This window comes from Perognathus longimembris, chromosome 6, assembly GCF_023159225.1.
Source record: "Perognathus longimembris pacificus isolate PPM17 chromosome 6, ASM2315922v1, whole genome shotgun sequence".
NCBI lineage: Eukaryota > Metazoa > Chordata > Mammalia > Rodentia > Heteromyidae > Perognathus > Perognathus longimembris.
In genome coordinates this window covers 5,295,050-5,317,806 of record NC_063166.1, presented here as the reverse complement: position 1 = coordinate 5,317,806, position 22,757 = coordinate 5,295,050, and the positions used below count along the sequence as shown (strand labels likewise).

At 50.4% G+C, this 22,757-nt stretch overlaps 1 protein-coding gene across 3 annotated transcripts in view; it reads right to left on the bottom strand.

Annotated features, from left to right (window-relative positions):
* Positions 1-4,741: 4,741 nt before the first annotated feature.
* The window catches only part of Rcan2 (regulator of calcineurin 2), a 134,765-nt gene continuing 116,749 nt past the window's right edge, over positions 4,742-22,757 (bottom strand). For all 3 annotated transcript variants that reach the window (XM_048347670.1, XM_048347669.1, XM_048347671.1), the window contains 3 exons: positions 15,635-15,808; positions 14,527-14,698; positions 4,742-7,280 (listed from right to left, as the gene is read on the bottom strand). In XM_048347670.1, the coding sequence (XP_048203627.1) occupies positions 7,120-7,280; positions 14,527-14,698; positions 15,635-15,808 (507 nt within the window). In that variant the 3' untranslated portion in view covers positions 4,742-7,119. The remainder of the gene's footprint in view (positions 7,281-14,526; positions 14,699-15,634; positions 15,809-22,757) is intronic.

Here is a 22,757-nt window from a genome sequence, read left to right as displayed (position 1 = left end):
TATGGTGTTGCATCCTATAAATTTTAGTTATAACTTGTTAGATTTCCGAAGTTGCCATAACAAACGTCTAAAGATTGGGAGGTTTACAAGCATAGAAACTTGGGTTTCGCGGTCTGAACTGAAGTTGTTGGCCCTACGAGGAGCAGCGCTTCGCTGGAGGAATCCTTGCATCTCTTCCTATTTCTGGGGCTCCGGGGTGTTCCTCCATTATGTGGCAATCTCCTCTCAGTGTCTCTGTGGCCGCAGGTGACCTTTTTCTAGAAGCTTAGAATTAAGCGTTAAGGCCCACTTGAGACCAGTAGGACCTCATCAAAACTTAATCACAGATGCACAGAGTTCCAAGGAAGGCCACATTCCGGGGCTCCAGATAAATGTGACTTTGGAAAGGCCATTGTTCCTCCAAGGACACGTAGCTAGCAGAAAGGTTACATTCATGGCCCTGCCTACATCAAAGGCTTAGGAATTCTTGAAAGGGCTCCAATCAAGAAACTGACAACCTCTAATGTCGACAAGGATCCAAAACAACAGGAATGGCCATCTCTGGCTAATGAGAACGACACAGCTACTATGGAAAATAGCAGAAACGTTTCTTGTCAGACAACCCAGGAAGTCTACGCCTCTGTATTTATTCTAGAGAAAGGAAGACAGATGTCAACGACCCAAGTATCCCCTAACTGGTGAATTAACCAATTGCAGTAGATCCAGGAATAGAATACTACTCAGCAATGAGGAGAAATGAAGTACTCTTCACATAACATCAATCCGTCACCAAAGCTTTTGGCTAAGAAGTTAGACCCAGTTTAAGAGCAGCAAGACAAATGGTCATATACACACAATAGTGGATACTTCCATTTATGGGAGAATCTAGAAAGGGAGAGAGGATGGAAAAGGAAACCATGTTAGTGATGGCCAGAGCTCAGGTTAGGCAAGAGGCCTGGCCATGGAGGGGCCCTGAAAACCTTTGGTGATGGAAGTTTATTTGAGCGGTGGGTAACAAGGCTGTCTGACTTGGTGAAACTTAATAGATTATATGCTTGGAAATGTTTTACTGTATGGAAATTATATCTCAAAAAGCAACAATAACAAAAAAAACCAGCCATATCTTACAACCATCCCACAATCCTTCTTGACAGTCAAATTAGACCTGGGGATATTTGACTTGAAACGTCGTTTTTCTGTGTGTGAGAGACAGAATAGAGTCCAGCCTCCAGCATATAAGACCTTGCAAATGTGGGAACTCTTGAGGCCACTGGTATGTTGGGTTTTAGCTCATGAAGTCTGGAAACTACACTACAGAACTCCCAATTATTTTTCTAAAGTAAAATGGATTGCTATTTGTCGAACCATCAGTCTAGGATATATGAAGAGAGAGAGAAGAGATAGTTGCCCCATAGTATATGATATGAAGCTATTGTGGAAGTCATAGTCTCAGAAGTAGGCAAACACAGGCTGGGTGCCAATGGCTCACACCTGTAATCCTAGCTACTCAGGAGGCTGAGGTCTGAGGATCAAGGTTCAAAGCCAGCCTGGGAAGGAAAGCTCATGAGATGCTTATCTCCAATTAACCCCCCAAAAGCCAGAAGTACATCCGTGGCTGAAGTGGTAGAGCACTAACCTTGAGCACAAAAGCTTAGGGACAGAGCCCAGGCCCTGAGTTCAAGCCCTGGAACCAGTGTGAGCATAAAATCTATTTATTTTTTGCTGGTCCTGGGGTCACTCAGGACCTGTCCCTCAGCCAGACCCCAGCTCTTTTTGCCTTTTCTGTTGGTTTGTTTGAGTTCCCGTGTTTTTGCTCAGGCTAGCCTTGAACCACGACCCCCTCTTCTATGGCTCCTCCGCCTGTGCCTCCCACGTAGACCGGGTGGCAGCCGCCTACCGCCAGGCCCAGCTTATCTGTTGCGATGAGGTCTGGCTACTCGGATTGCTGTGCTCTCAGTCTCTGCCTCCTGGGCATCCGAGGTGACAGGCAGGAGCCAGCGGGCCCAGTCCCACGGTAGTATTTTGTATGACAAGTTCAGCGCCAGGATTTGCAACCATGTCTTCTTCTTCTGGGTTTCCTATTTCTAAATTATACCATATACATTTGTGTGCGTACTTACATGAGCACACACACACACACACACACACACACACACAATTACCATGAATACGGCTCTTGCACCTCCCCTCATAATATTCCCCCAGACGGGGAAGTCTGACCGAACGCCTTCTGCTCGCGGTTTTCCCTTCCTCCGATGGCATCGATTGAAGGAGAGCGTCTGCCAAGTGTTTGGTGACGCTCGGTGGCTCCTGGCAAGGACGGGCTGTACCCGCAGCGAAACGCAGGCTTCTCTGATTCACTCACTCGCTTCCTCCCCTGTCACCTGCTCTGCCCCTCGCTTCCTGCACCACGGCCTCCCAGGTGACTGGGGGGGGTGGAGAGGGGGGCAAAGCAAAGCAGAACAAAGCCCTTGGTAAAGAGTGCATAGCGACTGGGGCTCGCGAGGACCCATCGGTAGACAAAGCTGCCGTGGCAAACGCTGTGCTCGCCAAAGGGCCCACGGGGGTTCCGATGCTTGGGCTCTGGGAGAGAAGCTCCTTCCCTGTGTGACACGAGTCACAAGATCAATCAGACCACAGGAAGCCATTGTGGAAAAAGCCTTCCACGGAAAGGGATTCCCGAGGCCCCTCGTGGGGTTCACCAGCTCCAGAGCCCGGGCCCTGTTCACGCTCTTCCCCTCGGGTGGAGACGCCATCATCCTCTGTCCCCGACGCCGTCTTGGAGCTCCGCCGACGGGAGCAGCCTTTCCAAGTCCACGGCCTCCGCCCCTGCCACCCGCGCTGGGTGCCACGCTCCTGCCCGGCGGCTTCTCCTGCGTGGATCCCTGCAGGCGGGACGGCCATGCTTTCGCCCCGCTCACCGCCCCGAGCTAGCTTAATCTGGGATCACGTGCAGACTTACCTGTCTTCCCACGCCAGTCCCCACTCCCTCAAGTGGCAAGGGCTCTCTTGCTCACCAGGAAAACCCTCGTGGCCGGTGCGTAGCCCATGTGTGCATTGGATGAGTGGCACCTCACCTCGGGCCTAAATCTTGTGCTTTCTGTTTTTAAAAAAAAAATAGGTAAGCTTTTGAGTAGAGACATTGTATGAGTGGCGATAGCTCATGGACATAAAATGGCTGGAGTAGGTTTTCAGTATGAGACCATTCGGAAAACTAGTGGCTCCTTCCTCCTCTCCATCTATCTATCTATCTATCTATCTATCTATCTATCTATCTATCTATCTATCTGACTATCGATTGCCAGTCCTGGGGCTTGAACTCAGGGCCTGGGCACCGTCCCTGAGTTTCTTTTGCTCAAGGCTAGCACTCTACCACTTGAGCTACAGCCCCACTTGGGGCTTTTTCTGTGTATGTGGTGTTGAGGAATCGAACCCAGGGCTTCATGCCTGCTAGGCAAGCACTCTACCACTAAGCCACCTTCCCAGCTCTATTTTTCTAATTTAAATTTTTTGAATTCTATTTATCTTTATCGTAAAGGTGTACAGAGGGGTTACAGTTACATGGATGTGGTATTGATTGCATTTCTTTTGAACAGGGTCGCCCCTTCCCTTATTGTTTGCCTCTCCGTTCTTTCAGTTTCTTTTCAGTTGAGATGTAACTTTCTGCTGTGTATTGCACAGACTTAAATGTTTATGTGTATGGGTGTAAATCCATGGAGATTCACATTGTTGGGGAATGGCTATAGGTGTGTGTGGGGGGGTATATAGACGGCTCTGATGTGTCCCTGTTTAATCGATGCCTCCTTTGGGCAAACACTGCTATCTCAGTCTGGGCTTTGCTTTGTGTGGTAATGGAGTTTGAACTCAGGGCTTCACACTTGCTAGGCAGTCACTCTACCTCTTGAGCCAGTCCCTTGCCAAGTCATTTTTGCTTATTTTTTGTTTGTAAGATAGCCCCTCACTCTTTGTCTGGACTGCAATCCTACTTAAGCTTCCCACAGATCTGAGGTGAAAGCCATGCATTACCACACCCAATTTTGTGGATTGAGATGGAATCCAGCAAACTTTTACTCAGGCTGTCCTCGAATGGTGATTCCCCCCAATTCCAGCCTCTCAAGTAGCTAGGATTACAGGGGTGAGCCATTCCTTCCGGTTTTACCATTTCTTAGCCTAGATGGAATCACACATTACCAATTCTAACGTACTGAGTAGTTGCCCCAAAGTGTGATTTTTGAAATCACGCTGCTAAAGGAGCCAGTCACTCGCGCTCCGTATCACGGTTTGTTCACGTATGACGGAGTGGAAGGACCTTCAGGATTTATCCGGGTAATGGCATGATCATACACACGTGCTGAGATGGGGGTCTAGCTAGATAGCCCACCCTGGCCTCAACCTTCCCATCTCAACGCTGGGATTATAGGTCGGTACCACCGTGCCCCGTTTCAGTATGCTTCATTAGAGCAGACCGTGGGGAAGTGTTACAAGAAGTTCTTAGTATGCAGACATAGCTTTAAGAACCAAGATGGTTGAATAAAGCAGAGAGGGCTCCCAGTGTGTTTGATCAGTGTTCAACACACCCTGGCAGCCCCCCCCCCCCACAAGTTCCTCTCCTTCCCAACTCGTTTTCCCCAAGGCTCGTATCAGGAAGAACCTAGACGTGTTGATTTCATATCCCAGTGATATCCTGAAAGACTACAGTTACCCACCCCCCCCCCACGGCCCCCCCCCCCCAGGGCCAGACAGAAAGGACGCCACACGGACAAAGAGTCATTCACCAGATATATTTGAAGTCTAGGCTCTTTGAGCTATACACGTGCACAAACGATTCAGTCGGTGGAAATCGTTCCCTCCTCCTCCATTTAAAAACAAGATTTCGAATCGTGACGAAGAGGTTTGCATCGTGCGCTCTGTGGAAACGTGGAGGCGGCTCTGGTGTTCAACATCTCTACGGGGTTTCGCGAGGGCCCTGCAAGGAGCCTTCCCCATCGTGTCCCACTCTCCTGGGAACATCCCTGCTGTCCGCACCCCCCCATTCCCGCCCCCCATCGCAGAGCCCAACCTGGGGGCAGAGGGCCTTGATCTGCAGCACTGACACCAGGTCCTGGGGGGACTGGGACAAGGTTGTCCAGGCCACGGCTGTGTCGTTTGCAGATTTCTGACGTTCACGAAAGGGTTGGAAATGACTGCTTGGAACTTTGAGAACCCATTGGCCGTCTCCGTGTCTTCAGAACCTGCATTCTTGAAGGAGCCCCCCAACATGACAGCCAGACTGAGTGCAGTGTGACCATCTCGCCACCAGGGGGCGTGAGGGCTCCACTAGGGACGTCTGCAGTCTTCCACGTCTCAGAGAAAGGACAACGGAAATGAGCTCCAGAGACAGACTTTACTTTTGAAAGGACTCTTTATTTCTTTCCTAGGGAAACTCAGGATTTTTCTTTTCTTTTTTTTTTTAAATAAGCAACGCTCTCCTCGGTTTCAATGGTACTGGTCGGTTACGATATTGCTATATTCACAGTAGGACGGACTTTAATTTCTGAGTGATCAGTCTGTGTTGGACGTTTCTGACGGAACTCATATACACCTCAGTCCATTGGAAAAACACCAACAAACAACGCAGGAATCCTTCGGTCGGTTGGCTGTGTTGCTTTTCTGAGGTTTGGATGATGAAAGCACTCCCCCCACTCCGCTGAGATGGGTATTTGTGGCTAACGTCACTGATGAATGCACAGGAGTGGGTGAACCGGGCACACGGAGCAGGAGGTGATGGTGTTCTAGGTGCGTCTTCGGTAATGCACTTTGGGCCAGAGGAATACAAAAGTCACATGTAATGAAAACAAACCACTCTTCTGAGCATGAGGAGTCTGCCAGGGTGGGGGATTGAGACTGGTATACACTCATCGGCCTTTCTCTCTCCTTCAACTACACTCAGCCCTTACTCCCCTCAGTAGGTATAGCTTCATTCAGATCATCTACAACGGACACTTAGTCTTTATGGAAACACAAGTTGTCTTCACAGCAAAGATGTTGGCTAATCATTCCTATGTCGACAGGAGGTGATACGTTCGTGCCATTTCGAAACTCGGCATTATCCGTAGTAGTGTGCAATAGTGTTAGGTTAGCTAGATTAGTATATGAATGCATCCAGAAGCAATGCACGTATTACGTTCTTCAGCAGCTAAGAGTCGAACAATCACTAAATAAAAAACACCCAGATTGTAAAAGCACAGCGGAAACATTTGTACAAATATACAAAGAGAAAACAAGATGAAACATCATTCAGACAGGGTGAGGCTTTAATCATAAACAGTGTTGTCTGAAGTCGGCCTGTCTCACCTCGGGCAGCCCCCCACCCCCCAATGGAAATGGGGAAGTTCTTCCTGGGAGTGGTGGTCAGAATCTATTGAGGAATATCTTTGGAGCCAAGCTCAGGTTTGCCTCTGGGAATCTGAACAGAGCTGTAGAGAATGGTCTCCACGTAGTGACTATGTCCAGACTCTATTGAGCAGCATGGTTGGTGAGGCTTTTCCTAAAGGAGAACATGGCCGGCCCGGGGGCTGACAAGTTAGGGGGGAAAGGGCGTCTCTTCAGATCGTGAAAATAAATGCTGGTGATCATGCCTGTTCCGGGGAAGCGGAGGACTGAGTGAGACGGAGAGGAACATCTCATGCGGTCAAAGTCAAGTTTACTTAGGGTCCTATTGTAAGTGGCGGGGGTGGGGGTGGGGGTGGAAAGAACGCAACAACAAAAACCCAGCAAACACACAGGAGGACGGGCCCTTAACAGCTCACAAACACCACGGGGGCTCTCCGTGACGGATGTCTCCGATCAACGTGACAGAACAAAGACAGTAGGCTGTGCTGATTATTTAATAAGAAAATACTACTTTTGTTTTATCTCTACAGTCTTCTAGATAACGGTCGATACTCGGATGGGTAGGCATGACGCGACATTCCCTTTTCTGAGCCCTTTTGTCCGAGAGGCTTGATTACAAGGAAGGAATCTCAAACAACCAAACACCAAGGGATTTAAAGGCAATTAATTCTTTTTGTTTTTGTTTTTGTTTTTCCCAACAAACAAACACCAAGGGGAAGAAGGACATGACAAGGAGGAGACGGATTTGGGGGGAGCTGGAGCAGGCCCTCAGTTGGAGACGGAGGGCGGCGGGCCGGGGCGCCGGGTCTGGATGATTTTTGGCTTTGGAGAAGTCTTTGGGTCCTCGTCTTCCTCCATGTCGCTGTCACACACGTGGACCACGACGCTGGGCGTGGACTCCGTCCCCGCGTGCAGCTCGTATTTCTCTCCTGAAAACCAAGGAACAGGGAGAGATTTCAAGGCGGAGGCTCTGGTAAAGGTTGGTGGAGGAAGTGGGGGGACGCTGTAGTGTCTCCCCAAAAAAGGATCCTCTATGGGGGTGCGGTAGGGTAGACAAAATGGCATGAAGTGGCTCTGTCATTGGATCTGGAGGTGATGGACTTCCTCTCTGCGTGGGGCCGGGGTGGGGGGAAAGTGGGGGGGAGGGCACCTGCGGGAGGGAGGGGCCGGCTCCGGATCGGGCCTCTGGTGCAGAGCAACTCTCAGTCAAGTTCAAGTCGGATTTCTGAGCAGCGGAGCTATTTTTCACGCTGCCATCCCCTTGACTCTGACATTTCATTATGCTATTTTTGGAACCTTTCTTACTATCAAAACCCAGCAAAGCTTAACAGCTGCTGAGAACCTACCAAATAAAAAGAAAGAAGAAAGAAACAAATGGCTTTGGCTTTGTTGGATTGAAGTTTTCCTTTTTGGTCTCTTTGTGTTTCCCCTTTGGGCTTCAGCTAATTCTCCCACCGCAAGAGCCTGACGTCAAAGCCGGCACCATGCTCAAGGCCCCCGTGTGCTTGGCTGGGGATTGAGAAGCCCGGTGGGCCTCATCCACGTGGGAGGGGACAGACCCAGCCCCGTCACAGCGATACCGGGCCGGTGGGACCCTCATTTCCTGTAAAAGACGAGGACAGGTTCATTCCTCTGTCTGTATTTGGACTGCCCTTTCCTTTACGGGCAAGAAAGGAGGCCAGGATCGAAAGCCGTCAAAAACGCATTGGTCAGGGATTTCCACTGACCCCCCCCCCCCGAAACAAACTCCCAGCCAAGCCGGTGAAAAACCTTTTCGCACAAGGTCAAGAGTTCGATTTTATTTCAGGCCTTGGGATGGTTTGAGGCCTGGCCACTGTTCAACACAGATGTCAAAGTTCTGCCTCCCGTGTGTTGGGGTGGGGAGGGGGGTGAAATCGAGTTATTTGTGTGTGTACTAGAGCAGAGCTCAGACTGATTTTCAATTATTATTATTACTAGTGTGTGTGTGTGTGTGTGTGTGTGTGTGTGTGTGTGTGTGCTGGGTTTGAACTCAGAGGCTTGAACTCAGGGTCTCTCTCTTGCTTAGCTTTCTTGCTCAAGGCTGGCACTCTACCACTTGAGTCATGGCTCCACTTCCTGACTTTTTTCTGGCTAGTCGGAGCTAAGAGTCCCTCAGATCTGTCTGTCTGGGCTGGCTTCAAACCATGATCCTCCGATCTCAGCCTCCTCAGTAGCTAGGATGACAGGTGTGATCACTTCCTGGACCTGCCTCTCCTCCTCCTATTTCCAAACTCTGCCTGAGACTCTACAAGAAAGGAGCCTCCCTCTCATCTTGTCTTTTAATGAGTTTTCATGCCACATCATGTTTTTGCTGGATATTTACACGTTAGCTAATGATAGACTACTTCTTTTGTGCTATGCTTCATTTTGTTTTGGCTCATTGCTGGCTTTTCTAGGCCAGGTCGTTTTGACAGTGAATATGAATTATAAAAGAGACTTGGGTACCGGTAGCTCAGGCCTAATAATCCTAGCTACTCAGGAGGCTGAGATTTGAGGATCACAGTTGGATGCCAGCTCAAGCAGAAAAGTCGGAGAGGCTCTTAGTCCAGTAAACCACCAAGAAGCCAGAAGTGGAGCTATGGCTAAAGTGGTAAAGCAGTAGACATGAGTGAAAAAGCTAAGTGACAATGCCCAGGTTCTGACTTCAAGTCCCAATATGCCCCCCCCCCCCCCATTTCTTAAAATGTTGCTATAAGGAATTGCATGGAGAACATTCCTAATATATTTATCCACATGTGGCTGAGGGTGAGCGACGGCAGGTCCTAGCGCCTGAGCAGAGAGGACACAGCCCCCTGAGTCTTGACCAAGAGCGGATTTGTGAAGAAAACCAAGGATAGCTGCTTAGGCTTTCCATTTTGTGAGTTCGATTGTTACGTGGCCACTGGTAAGTCTTGGACTGTACCAAACTGGGTTCAAAAGCAGAGGAAGCCATTGCAGTTGCGTTCGAATGCCTTCAAGGCATCCTTGCCCTGCTCAAGCTCAGGGTTAGGATGGTTCCCTTGCAGCCCTAGCCATCTTGCATGGGGGCGGGGGGGGGGCACACCCTGCCGTGGAAGCTTACGGGTGGCGCTGGACAAACCAGAAGCTAGAAAACAGAAGTGCTCCGTTCGCTCTCTTCCACCTTTGAACTTGGAGCCCCCTCCGCCTTCGAGACTCTGGGCCCGGCTCCGGTCCCTGTGCTAAGCCCGATGTCGAAGCCCCTGCTGGAACGTGCAGCCTGGGGTTTTCTACCTCCGTGGTAGGGGAGTGCACCCACGTACCTCTCAATTGCAGCTATAGGGAGTCTTGATGGTTGCTCCAGTAAAAGCCACGTGGTCAACCACGTGGTCAGAAATAAAGGTGGTAGCTATGGAAAGACTCCCGTCTGCCTGCTTATGTAACTCTCAGTTGGGTCTGAACCCAAAGGGAAAAGGTTGGCATCAGTCACCAGTCTATATGAATTGTTTTTGTGGTGACATTGGGACTTGAACTTAGGACCTCCCACTTTCACTTGGCTTTTTCCGCTCAAGGGTGGTATTCTACCACTTGAACCACCGCTCTACTTCGAATTTTTGCTGGTTAATTGGATATACGTAGCTCACAGGTTTTTTGTTTGTTTGTTTGCCTTGGCTAGCTTCAAGTTGAGATCCCCAGATCTCAACTACTCGGGTGGCTTGGACTGTGGCTACCAGCCACCAGAGCCTGGCCAGTCTTTAGTGAACTTTAAAGACGGAAGATGGCTTATCAAGGCAAACGCTGAGAATATTTCCAATAGCATTTGGACACAGAGCCAGGCTGGCTCGTGTGCTAAGTGCTAGATGTTTATTTAGGTTGAGTACTCGATATTTAATTGAGAAGGACATGAATTCCAGTATTAGAATGGCTTCAGATAAACCCAGAGTCTAGGTTTATAAAAGCAATACACCTTCCGACCCTCATTATTTTCATCATGAATGTTTGTCCCCAGGATGGACCAGTAAGTATCCATTAGTCTTGGTATAATTAGAATGTCCTCATCTGCGTGGGTCCCACTGTGCATGCCTTTCTGATGGTGAAGACAGAATGGGGGTTTGAACTTGGTAAGGTGAGGAAAGCCAGTAAGGGCCAGTGTGCTACTCTGCTATCACCTGTACCTAGATTTGTCTGGCACTGACCTAGCACCCACAGAGCTGGAGGAGAAGGACAGGCCAGGAGCAGGAAGAGGGAATTAGGAACCTGGAAGTAGGAAGCAGGAATTAGAAAGCCAGAAGCAGAAAGTGAGAAGCGGGAAGCAGGAAGTAGTCATTGGGAAGAGGAAGCAGGAAGTAGTCATTGGGAAGATGGAAGCAGGAAGTAGGAATCAGGAAGCTGCAACGTGATTCCAGGGTAGGCTGCAAAAATGGATTTTGTTGCTGGGCCATAAGGGCTTCCATGGGGTGGGGGTGGGGTCCTAGCATTTAGGGGTCCTAGAATTTAGGGATCGTAGCATTTAGGGGTCGTAGCATTTAGGGGTCGTAGCATTTAGGGGTCATAGCATTTAGGGGTCGTAGCATTTAGGGGTCCTAGCATTTAGGGACCCTAGCACTTAGGGATACTAGCACTTAGGAATACTAGCATTTAGGTGTCCAGAATTTAGGGGCCCTAGCATTTAGAAGGGGAGTTTGAGGGATGCAAAATATACTGCAAACTATACAAAAACCAACCCTCAAAGAGAGCAGCATTTATACCAAGAAACGCTGAACTTAGAGTTTACCATAGACATGGATCTTTTCACAGGAGCCTCAGATACAGCTCGATAATCAGATGGTAATACGTAGGTACGAGTACAGAGCTGGACAACTTTACATGGCTTATCTCCTGCGGTGTTTGCCATCTAATTTCCCTGTTCAGGAGCCTGAGGCACTTTGTTCGAGAGTTCACAGCCAATGAAAGTTAGATCTCGATTTGATCTCACATCTTGTAATCATCATCCTTAAGCAAGGGAAAATCCCGTCTCCTTGATGGACCTTCATGAAATACAAGATAATCTGGGGTAGGAGGATTTACTGGAAACTTTAAAAAAAAAATCAAAGCTAGTGGGTAGCTGTCTCTTCACATTCCTCAGAGCAGAGCAAGCCTGGTTTTCTAAGGAATGTAATGGATTCAAGATCTAAAGGAAGAGTTCAAGGAATCGGTGAAGGTTTTCTCTCCGATCCCTTCATTTCCACGAGTTCATATTTGCCTGGGAAGCAGCGTGTTCTCAATGGGTCGGGGTACGATGCCATCCCCAATGTACTGCCCCTCACGTTGAGGTGGGGGGTTCAGATGGTGGGGGAGTGACCTCCTGCTACTGTGGGTGTTGTGAGCACTCACTAGGGAAAAATACTGCTGACAAAAATACCCCAAATTCCCCTCCCTCACCCCCAAATCCCAATCCACACGCAAAAGGAGCTTCAAGGAGAAAAGGGAGAAGGCCAGTGAAGAGGGAGAAGGCTTGGTGGATGTGTTAGAAGCGGAGATTTATTTTCAACGAAGGGGGATTTGTCCTTTCTGGAGGTTTCTGATACTGGGTTAGAGCGGCCATTTGTCTTTATTACCTCCCCGACACATGGGACCCGAAGTTCTTTATGAGGTCTGGTGGGGGAGGACCCGAGTGAACGGTTGGGACGAAGAAGTGGAGCCTCTGAGGAAGACTGAGGAGCCTTAGCGGTAGAGAGAGAGGGAGGGAGATCAAGAAGCTGGGGAGGGAGGGTCCCCCGAAGCGGAGGAAGGGGGGATCGCACACATGGGGGCTGAGGGAAGTGGCAGAGATCCAGCAAAGGCTGCTTGGGAGGGGCCCTCGGGGCTACTCAGTCTGGAGCATCCTCTATGGGCCCACGCAATGGTGTCCTCCCTCCCTCCCTCAAGTACTGATCTGGGGGCGGTAAAAAAAAAAAGAATTCTGTGGTCGATCTTTTCCCATTTCTTGGTTAGGAATCTTTTCAATGATTCTATAATATGCTCGCCTTACCTATGACATCAGGAAAGCAAGTATTGTATCGTGCCACTCGGCAGTGATTGCGGTAGATTGTGGAATGGACATCAGGAAGGAAAAGGAAAACAAACAGCTTCCCCAGGGAGGATTCTTAGAAAGGAACCGCGAGCCTGTGGATGCGGCCGGGGTCACCGGCCCGGGGCCCTAGCACGAGCGGGGAAGGGCACACAGGGCCAGGTAACTCCAGGCAGACACTAGCTGCCGCCTCTGCCTTTCACGTCTGCATTCTGATAGAGCAATTGCTGAACAAGACCCGGAGACTTCATGTGATATTCATCTTACATGCACCAAAAATATAGGTGCTCATCTATATTTTAGCGAGTGAGGTCTCTCGGCCTCGGAATCACAGCCTGGAATGGACGCTGGTTCTTCCTACCGAGTCGCGTCAGTTCGTAAAATACGTACTCGTTTCCAATCGGGACGACAGCACGTACCGAGCAATAATGCTTGCCACGTTGCTTTACTACCACATGTTTTGATACAGCAGAATTGGGCGGGGGGGGGGGGGAATAAAATTCTAAATATAGCAGACCTACGCAACTTGAATCTCAAGTACCATTTTAAGCCCTTTGCTGCAGTTAACTAAAATTGATCTCCCTAACAAGAGCTAAAAATAGCGGGAGGAGAAAGAGAATAGACAATGACTTTTCATATTGGTCCCTGTGGGTATTTGAGCACCAGTGACATGACCTTCACAACCATCCCAGAGCTCACAACAAAGGCAGGCAGCCCCCGTCCGCCTCCGATACACTGAGCTGCAGGAGGGAATAGATCTTTATTTGGCCTTTTTATTTTTTCTGATTAGTATAGATAAGCTGTTTGGATGGGGTGGAGTTCTTCCCCCCCCCCCCCTGTTTTTTTTTTAACATAAAAAGAACCTAGTATTCCTTTGCTTTCAGAATTAGGAATCATTAGTATTCTAAAATAAATGCAAATCATCGTCCAACTCATTCTCCATCTCCAGGTCTGAACGCATCCTACTTTGCCTAGGTCACCAGTGAATAATAGGCTCCAACCAAAGTCTCCCAGGATATTCACAAAGCCTCCACGGTGGTCGCTTACTTGCTTTGTTTTAGAGAGAATCAAAGGCCCCCAATCAGAGCAAGGGGAGCAAATTCTGCTCAGCCCGTTTCACAGGCTGTTGGAGGGGAGCGAGCGAAGGGTACCTGAAGCAGTTGGGTGCCGGCTAAGGAAAACGACAGCCAGGAAACTAGACGTGGGGCAACGAGACATTGTGAGGGGGCTGATGAGTTTTAAGTGTTCTTTTCACGCCATCTTGGATTTCTTCTGGAGAAGCTGATTTTGATATTCCAGCTGTGAGTAAGTCCACGACCTCTCCCAGCCACGTCTGCATTCTGTCCCTCGGCCAGTGCTTACTGAGTCCTTACTATGTCCCAGGTGCTTTCCACAGAAACGAAGAGGGCACACACCTCCAGTCTGTGCACAGAGGCAGGAAGAGCCCCGGCTTTCGTTTTGCCTAGTTCCCTTGAGGGGTGGGGTAGGGATGGGATTCGGGGTACAGCCCTGGTTCTTCCTGTGCATCTGCTATGGTATGCATGTGTCCCTCAAAAGTTCAGGCACTGGGACTCCCCTTCCTCAGTGTGGCTATGTTGGGAGGTGGCAGAGTAGAGCAATGATGGATGATTCTTCACGTTCTCACATGAGCAAGCATATTCTCTCTCTCTCCCCCCCCCTCTCTCTCTCAGCTGTTAGAAAGCAGGGGCACCCTTCATGGTCTCTCTCGGGCACCATGCTCCTAGATTTCTCAGCTTCCAGAACAATCAGACCAAACAAACGTCTCTCCTTTATAAGGAGCCGGGTCTCCGTGGTTTCAGTAACAGACAGTGGCGTGATCTACATACTTAGCAACATCAGTGTGGGTTCCTGAAATGAGGGGGTGTCTTCGTATAATGGAACACTAGACTGCCGTGAAAACGAGTGAAATCAAAGCTGCAAAGGTCAACACTTAGACCCAAGGGATCGTAAGGAGGATGCCTCTAAAGTTAGATGCTTCCAAACCGACTGTGTGTGTGTGCGTGCGTGCGTGCGTGCGTGTGTGTGTGTGAACTTGACCCTTCCAGATCAGGCCAGATGGACCCTGCAAAGCAGAACGGCCTCCAGCCCGAGCCGGCCGAGGCTGCTCGGTGCTGGCAGGTGGTTTTCCCGCGAGGCCGAGCGCGTACCTGGTCCCAGCTTGGCCACGGCGTAGAGGAGGTCGTAGTTGAGGACGGGCGTGGCGTCGCTGACGGGCTGCCAGCCCACGGGCGGCGAAGAGGGCGGCGAGATGAGGAACTGCTTGGCCGGCTGCGGGGGGGCCAGGTGCAGTTTGTCTCCGTCCGTCTCCGGAGCCTGAACCTTCCAACAGAGGGCGGAGGCGGCCCGTCAGGACCACGGCCCGCCACGCGCCACGCGGGGGGGGGGGGGGGGGGCTGAGGCGACATCTCAGCTTGGGACGCGTGCGCCAGATGCGCATAGCAATTGCCATGTGCCACCCACGGGGGATTCTGACCTTGGACACGACTCAAGGTCACCTGGAGGCTTAGGAACACATGCGTGTGGGGACCTAAGCTCCAGCCCAGCCCTTCCTTGCTTGCTCATTCTTCCTTCACTTCTTTGTTTGTCCCTCCCTCCCTCCTTCTCTCCCTCCCTCTCTTGCTTGCTTTCTTTTGGCACCACTGGGGGTTGAACTCAGAGCCTTTCTCCCCACTTCCCTCCCCCTCCTTCCCTCCCTCCTTCCCTCCCTCCCTCCCTCCTTCTCTCCCTCCCTCCCTCTCTTGCTTGCTTGCTTTTGGCACTACTGGGGTTTGAACTCAGAGCCTTTCTCCCCCCTTCCTTCCCCCTCCTTCCCTCCCTCCCTCCCTCCCTCCCTCTCTCTCTCTCTCTCTCTCTCTCTCTCGCTTGCTTTTGGCACCACTGGGGGTTGAACTCAGAGCCTTTCTCCCCCCTTCCTTCCCCCTCCTTCCCTCCCTCCCTCCCTCCTTCTCTCTCTCTCTCTCTCACTTGCTTTTGGCACCACTGGGGGTTGAACTCAGAGCCTTGTACTTACTAGCCGCACCGTTTAATTCGCGCTGACGGCCCCGGTGTGGGCGGCGTGCCTTTCCCCTGTGTTGCCCACGGGGGACCCCAGCCCCGCCAGGTGGTTGTCGGCTCCCCAGCCTGCTCCCCAAACCACATGGGGATCTGCTCCTCAGCTGGCTAGTCGTAGACTGCGAAAGTACGTGTCTTAAAGGGCCGGCCTGGCGTTGAACACAGCCACGCGGGACCCACGCCGGTGAAGAAGAACGGCCTTACCTGCGCGAAGTAGAGCTTCAATTTCTTCCCTCGGAACTGCGTCTCGTGCAGCTCTATCCGGGCTCGGGCGGCGGATTTCGGGTTGCTGAAGTTGATTCGGACACGCCGGAAACTCTTAAAGAGCTGGAAGGTCACGCAGTCGTCGTAGGTCCGGAACAGCCCCTCGAATTTTTCCTGATAGGAAACAAACACAGAAGGAAACCTCTCGCGCACGGGTCCCGCGGGAGGCCGGGTCTGGAACACGCGGGTCACGGAACACCAGCCGTGCGTTTGCTGCGTTCGTTGCTCTGTGGCCAGCTACCAGGGCTGCCTGTGGATCGGGGTGGAGGATTCCCCGCCGGGACCAGAGGCTGTGGAGGGCTAAAGAACACCGTTCAAAGTCCACGAATGCTGTGCCAACGGCCAGTATTTCCAGGCAGGTTGCGTTCTTTACTTTTGCCCCTGTAGAGAAGACTCACAGCAAGAATCAGCTTCCCAAAGGAGCTGATGAACTCTGAAAGGCGAGGGGTGTGGACGATGTGTGTCTACAGCAAACGGTATTCACGCGCATCATTTTCTTCACTAGAAATAAGGGGTGACCCCAGGGCCCCAGACCTTGCTAGTTAGGTAGTGACATGCGGTGAGTTCTGGAGGACTGCAGAAGGCAGCGAAGGGCACTGGCGTGGTTGTCAGGGCCCTTCTCTGCAGAAGACAAGGCGCTGCCTGAGGAAATGGAGGTTTTCCGGAGGTGCACCTGTCGGAGCTTGCTGCCTCGGCCCCGGGGTGCCGGTGTAGAGCAGTAGCTTTCTCCCCGCTTGCTCCTCTATTCCCTGATCCTGACTCCTCTACTCCCCTGATCCTGCCACAAAGTCTGCCTTGGCAAGGAATCTATGAGCCTCTACTGCATTAATTCACGGGATCTTACGATTGTTTTATAGGATAGCCACACGGCTGCAATACAAAGCAAGCATTTGAGATTTTTGATTCAGTACGCACTTTCAATTCAACTGAAAAGTAAAACCGGCCGGGATTGAATGTGACGACAAAGAAGCAACGGGGAGGTGGTGAGGAAAAGCAGAGCCGCTGCAGGGTCACCGTGGTCTGGAAGGAAGGGCAGGGCCCGGGCCACGGGGTTCCTGACGACGTAGGGAGTTTGGGGGGAGGGATGCGGAATAGAACCCAGAGGGAAGTACCTCCATTTATCAGGGGAAAGTTCTCAGCCTTAACAGGTGCATTGGGGAAATAATAAAAGCCAAAAGAATGTGGTTGAAGGGGTAGAGGGTCTTCCACCCCCAGCCCCACCCACACACACGGAGGACTTGAGAATGCACCCAAGATGCCCGGCGCTCCAAACGCAGCCACAGAGCAGCTCACTGCCTGCCCGGCCTCTCCGGAGAGGAGGAGCCCACTGCCGGAAACCAGCCGGGGAGCTCGCCCTAAGTGTGCTTTCTCTGGACTTCCCATCACCTTCACACCGCCACTGTGAAGTATAAAGCTCTGGCGCGGAACCATCAAGTTACAGACTCTTTATGGAGGACACGCACACTGTGCCCTGGTAAAAAGTAATAAACACTAGCGCCGTTGTGCGGTGGCTCACGCCCGTCATCCGAGCTACTCAGGAGGCTGAGAGCTGAGGATCGCAGTGCGGAGCCAGCCCAGGCGGGGAAGTCCGTGAGACTCTGATCTCCAATGAACCCGCCAAAAAGCCCGAAGTAAACCCCTGGCTCAAGTGGTAGAGCCCTAGCCTTAAGTGAAAAAGCTCAGGGACAGCACCCCAGGGGCGGTGGGGGGTGCAGTTAACAAGGCAAAGACGTTTCGTGCAGTAGATGAGAATGACACAGAAAGCCAGGAAGCCCAGGGAGAGGCAGCGGCCGGCAGGGCTGTTAAAGCCACAGGCAGGGCTGGGGATATGGCCTAGTGGCAAGAGTGCTTGCCTCGTATACATGAGGCCCTGGGTTCAATTCCCCAGCACCACATATACAGAAAATGGCCAGAAGTGGCGCTGTGGCTCAAGTGGCAGAGTGCTAGCCTTGAGCAAAAAGAAGCCAGGGACAGTGCTCAGGCCCTGAGTCCAAGCCCCAGGACTGGCCAAAATAAATAAATAAAATAAATAAATAAACAAACAAACAAATAAATAAATAATAAAGCCACAGGCAGCTTGGGGTCCTAGTTAATGTCATCGCATCTTTCACCCAACAAAGGCTACAGCTAACTGATGTGCAACGAATCCACTGCACAACTGATGTTCATATAAAGGTAGTAATTAAAGTAAAAAGCCAAGGATACCTGACAATGCGCAAGCGGCTTTTACTGTGGGTTTTTGGACTCAGGATCTCATGCTTGCGAGGCAGATGTTCTACCTCTAACCCTAACCCTAACCCTAACCCTAACCTAGACTTAACCATGTCTCTTGCTCTTTATGTTTTAGTTTATTTCCCAGAGGGGGCCCTCAAACTGTGATCCCCAATCCCTGCCTCCCAAGTAGCTGAGGTCACGGGTGTGTGGCCCATGGCAGACCTGGAAATAAGCTCTCGATCAACAAATGCCAATGATCCAGGCCTGACCGAGACTGTGTTGGGAAGACAATAATGACACAGTGGGTGTCAAGAAGGTGAACCATTTTGCAATCTGATTTTTCTGTTTTTCCATGTATTTGGTCATGTTGCCCAAAACACACTGGGAATGGGACTGGCAGACGTGTTGCTGTACTTGAGGGGGTGTTCTCTGTCGCCTTCCTGAAGTCTGCTTACTCCCAGAGGGCTGTGAGTACTTAGCTGCGTCCCACATTTCAAACTTCTCCAAATATGGCTTCTAAAGACACAGAAGAGCAAAAGAAAGTAAGATAGACATGGAACAGCACCAGAAGCCTTCCCAGACACCTGCCAGGAGTTGAGGACGAGGACGAAAGTCACAGCTGGTTCTCGGCCACACGTCTTTTTCACAGCAAAATGCTTCACTGCATAGGTTTCCTTTGAAATCTGAATCTTTGGTCAGGGTTCTGTCTGATACAGGTAGAGAGACACAGAGAGATAGAGATAGATAGATAGATAGATAGATAGATAGATAGATAGATAGATAGATCGATAGATAGATAGAGAAAGAGAGCGAGCGAGAGAGAGAGTTGTTCAAGCAAACACCTGTCTTCAGAGCACCACATCAAGATGCAATTGGAAGACAGGCGAGGGGCCTCTGAAAGGAAGGGTTTTCCAATTGCTCAAGATTGAGGCAAAGCCTATGTTCTACTATAGAGCTGCCAATAACCCGCGGGGACATTTTTCAGGAAGTTTAATGTTAAATTAAGAGGCTACATCCTAAATGTGTCCTATATCCTGTCTTTCTGAAGACAGACAATTTAAAATGTAAATCCAGCCTTTTCCCACTTGGCATGTGATCAAAGTCAGCTTTTCAAAGGCAGCGTGGCATCCCATTTTTATTTTTCCTGCAAAACGGAAATGGCACGGGCCTTGTGTGAAAAGAGAGCGATTTCCACCGCGCAGTCATTACATTGGAAAAGAAGGTGTCCAGCTTTTTAACACTCCTAATGATCTCTCTAGGGGTGTGTTTCCGCCTCTTCCCCCTTTTTGTATTTTTGGGGGTTCTGTGTTCTCTAATCTTAGTATAGTAATATAAATATGATGCACATCAATGAAAAAACTACCTAAAATTAAATTTTGTGTGTTCAAATTCCTTGAGATTTGAAGCAAAAACCATTGTGTCTCCCCAACACAGATTTCACACACAAAACACCTCAAAGCCTTTTCAGTGAACGTTTTAGGGTACCTCCTCTCTTTCCTGACCTTTGACTCCTCTGTGCTCACCAGCACTCTCGGTTTACCTTTGTCATTGTGTTATCTTGTGGCTGGTTTTTTCCCCTCAAGCACCACTAACCCTTGTCTCTCCATTTATAACATTCAAATGACGCTGATTCGTAAACAAGGCGGATGGGGCCGCATCCAGTCAGTAGCGGTGTCCAGGTACGGATGGGGTAGGGTCTGGGGAAGGGATCTGCTGCAGGAGTTTCCCTGGGGATTGTTCTCAGGCTCGGTGCCTTGTGAGGGTGTCGGGGACCCGGGAGCGGGCAGAAGGAAAGCGTTGAACTCGGCGATGCCGTTCATGAAGACCTCAGCAGGTCTAGGACGGCGATGAGGGAGGGGCGGCCCTCTGGAGACAGTCAGCCCTTCTCCTCCCTTAAAGAGGCCGTCGATGACTGTCGTCCCAGGATCCTTAGCGGAGGGCCACAACCCTCTGAAGTATATATGGGTAGTCAGACCATCTCTCTACTTTTTAGGTAGAGAAAAGTTAAGGAGCTGGTTGTTTATTTGAGTTGCTGAAGTTAATCGTGTGTGTGTGTGTGTGTGTGTGTGTGTGTGTGTGTGTGTGTGTGTGACCTCAAAGCCATGGGCTCCAGCTGGCAGGATGAGATATTTGGAGGTCTATTTTCAGAGACACATTTTCCCATCAAAGAGAAGAGTTCGTTTTAAAGTGCTCTAGATGGGAGTGGTCTGCGCGTGGGCTCTGCCCTACCCCGATCTCGGTCAACACCTCGGAAGGCAGGGCAGGATTCTGGGCTCCAGGTGAACGGAAAGACTCAGTGAGGCACAGGCGCTCTTCTGGGAAAGGCCCAGAACTGTGGAATGGGTATGCTGCATGGCACAGCACGCACAAGGCCCCGGTACAGAGTCAGAGGAGGCCCCGAGCTCGAGACAGGCAGCGAGACCTACAAGCACTTCTCCAGTGTTGACAAGGAGAACACAGATCTAAGGGGAGGGGGAGAGAGAGAGAGAGGAAGACCCAAGGAGACATGGTTGCGGGGATAATGAAGGAAAGAAACGACTTCACGGTGCTTCTCGTGTGGGAACAGGTGGAAGGCCCCGCAGTGCACGCCAGGAGGCTGGGTGGGCGCAGATGCCTGGGGACTGGTCGCTGGGGCTAGGGAGTAGAAGTTTGACAGGCGGAGTTTAAACAACCCGCACTGCCCGTCTCCACGTCTGATGTTTTGACCCTGAGTAAGGATTTTACGCTCAACATCCATTTGGGGGTGGTCTGGCTGCCTGGTAAAATCTAAGAGAAAGGCTGAGGTGGCGGAGATTATAGTTTTGAAATAAGAAGACGTCCGCGACATAGCGCCGTTTATTCTCTAAAAATGGACACAATTGCCTTTGTATCCGAGTCTACAGTCCACGAACATAAGCTTGCTGCTTTAAAGCTCCTCATGAGCACACAAGCATGAGGCAGAACAGCTGGTAGGTTTGCCAGGGCTGGACCTGGCGCTGCCATCTTCTCCCAGAGACATGTCCAAGGCCAGAGGGAAAGGGAAACCAGGATTGTTCTTTTAGCAGCCGGTCACCAAAGACCACGAACGCTGTTTTCCTAGCTTGGCACCGCATCGTCTACTTTGTACTTGAGAAAGGAAAGCTGTTTGGTGGTCAGAGGCCGGCCATGGCTACGTGCCGCAGAACGACCACCGAACAAATCCCTTTGCTTTGTTAGGCCGCTGTCGAGACCCGGCCCTTCCCTGGCCCTCACTCACAGCGTGGCTAGGTCTCAGGTTTGAGATATGCAAATGACACCCGCCAATGCTCAGATAGGATTAGGAAGTTGTCCCAAAGAGAGGAGATTGGATATGCCACAAATGGAATAACCACGGAGCAACACTATGATGCTATTACTACCTCAGTGAGCTGGTTTCTTCTCCCAAATGAAGAGAATCTGAGAGGAAAAAAAAACATATATAGGCTCAAGGTTTGATGTGTTGGAGAAGAAAACAAATATCAGGTCAAGATTTGACTCTATGGCTACTGTAATATATTTTAAGGGCCTTCCTTCCTTCCTTCTTTCCTCCCTCTCTCCCTCTCTCTCTTTCTGTGCCAGTACTGGGTCTTGAACTCTAGACCTCAGCGCTGTCCTTGAGCTTTTTGTGCTCAAGGCTAGTGCTCTACCACTTGAGCCACAGCTCCACTTCCAGCTTTTTGGTATTTAATTGGAGATAAGAGTCCAATGGACTTTCCTGCCTGGGCTGGCTTTGAACCATGATCCTCAGATCTCAGTTATAGATAGGATTATAGCCATTGGCACCCAGCCTCACGGGGATTTTCTTGTAGCATCCACCTGCAGTTATGGGCATCACAGGACATAAATAGTAATGTTCAGCAGTAATAAGACATCGCACAGTATATATTGGGTGTATCTCATCACAGTATACTTGTGAGTAGAGGCTAGCCCACAGTAGAAACGCCAACAGTACTAGGACTCTATAAGTTGGCCAGAGTGGGGCTCTGTGACTCCCAGACATAAATGTTATCCCATGAAAAGAGGCAGCCACGAGACCTGTCAATTTCCCTAAAACCTGGGGGACATATATCATGCTAACCTCGGGCCATCGAGCTCTCGTTCATTGTCTCAGATCTCATGAGAGATACATGATCTTTCCCACAAAATGCTACTTTGGGGAGTCCTTTAAACACAAAAGCTCGCCAGTGTTTGGAAGGGCCTCCCCCCAACGCTCATAAATTTAACCTGCACTTCTTCAACGCTCAAGCCCGGGAGTTGCAATTGTGTTGGAAGCTCTCTGGGCTGCATTAAATCTTCCTTGCAGCCGAGCGAGCCTCAGCTAAAATGTATCTCATCTTGATGGGGCCTGTACTTCCCAGGTGAATGAACAAAGTGAGAAGAAGTGTGTGTGTGGGGTGGGGGGACAGGGACAGCAGCTGGCTGAAAACTGATGAGGCCAACGGGGACAGCCAGGGCGCGGAACCTAGGATGAGCGTCCTTGGAAAGTAGACACGAGTGTTCATTAAGATCTTACCAGATAAGGGAACACAACGTCCAGCTGAGGAGCAAGGCTCTGCCTGAGAGGACAAGGGGGAAACGGGCTTTGTTCTATCAAAAAAACCCAAATAACCCAAACAACCAAATAAAAAAGAAGCCATTTTGAACAGGGGTTGGTTGAGGAGAGAAAGAAAAATCAGCAAAACTGTCCTTTTCAATCGGCACTCTGCTGTCCCCCAGTCTCCTACCATTCCATTAGTGGGATACGTTTGCTTTCTATTTATCTCTCTCTCTCTCTGCCAAATGGACTCAAATCTCCATATAGTTATTTATGCCCAAATGGTCAGTTTTCTTATTCTAGAGGCCAAGGACCTGG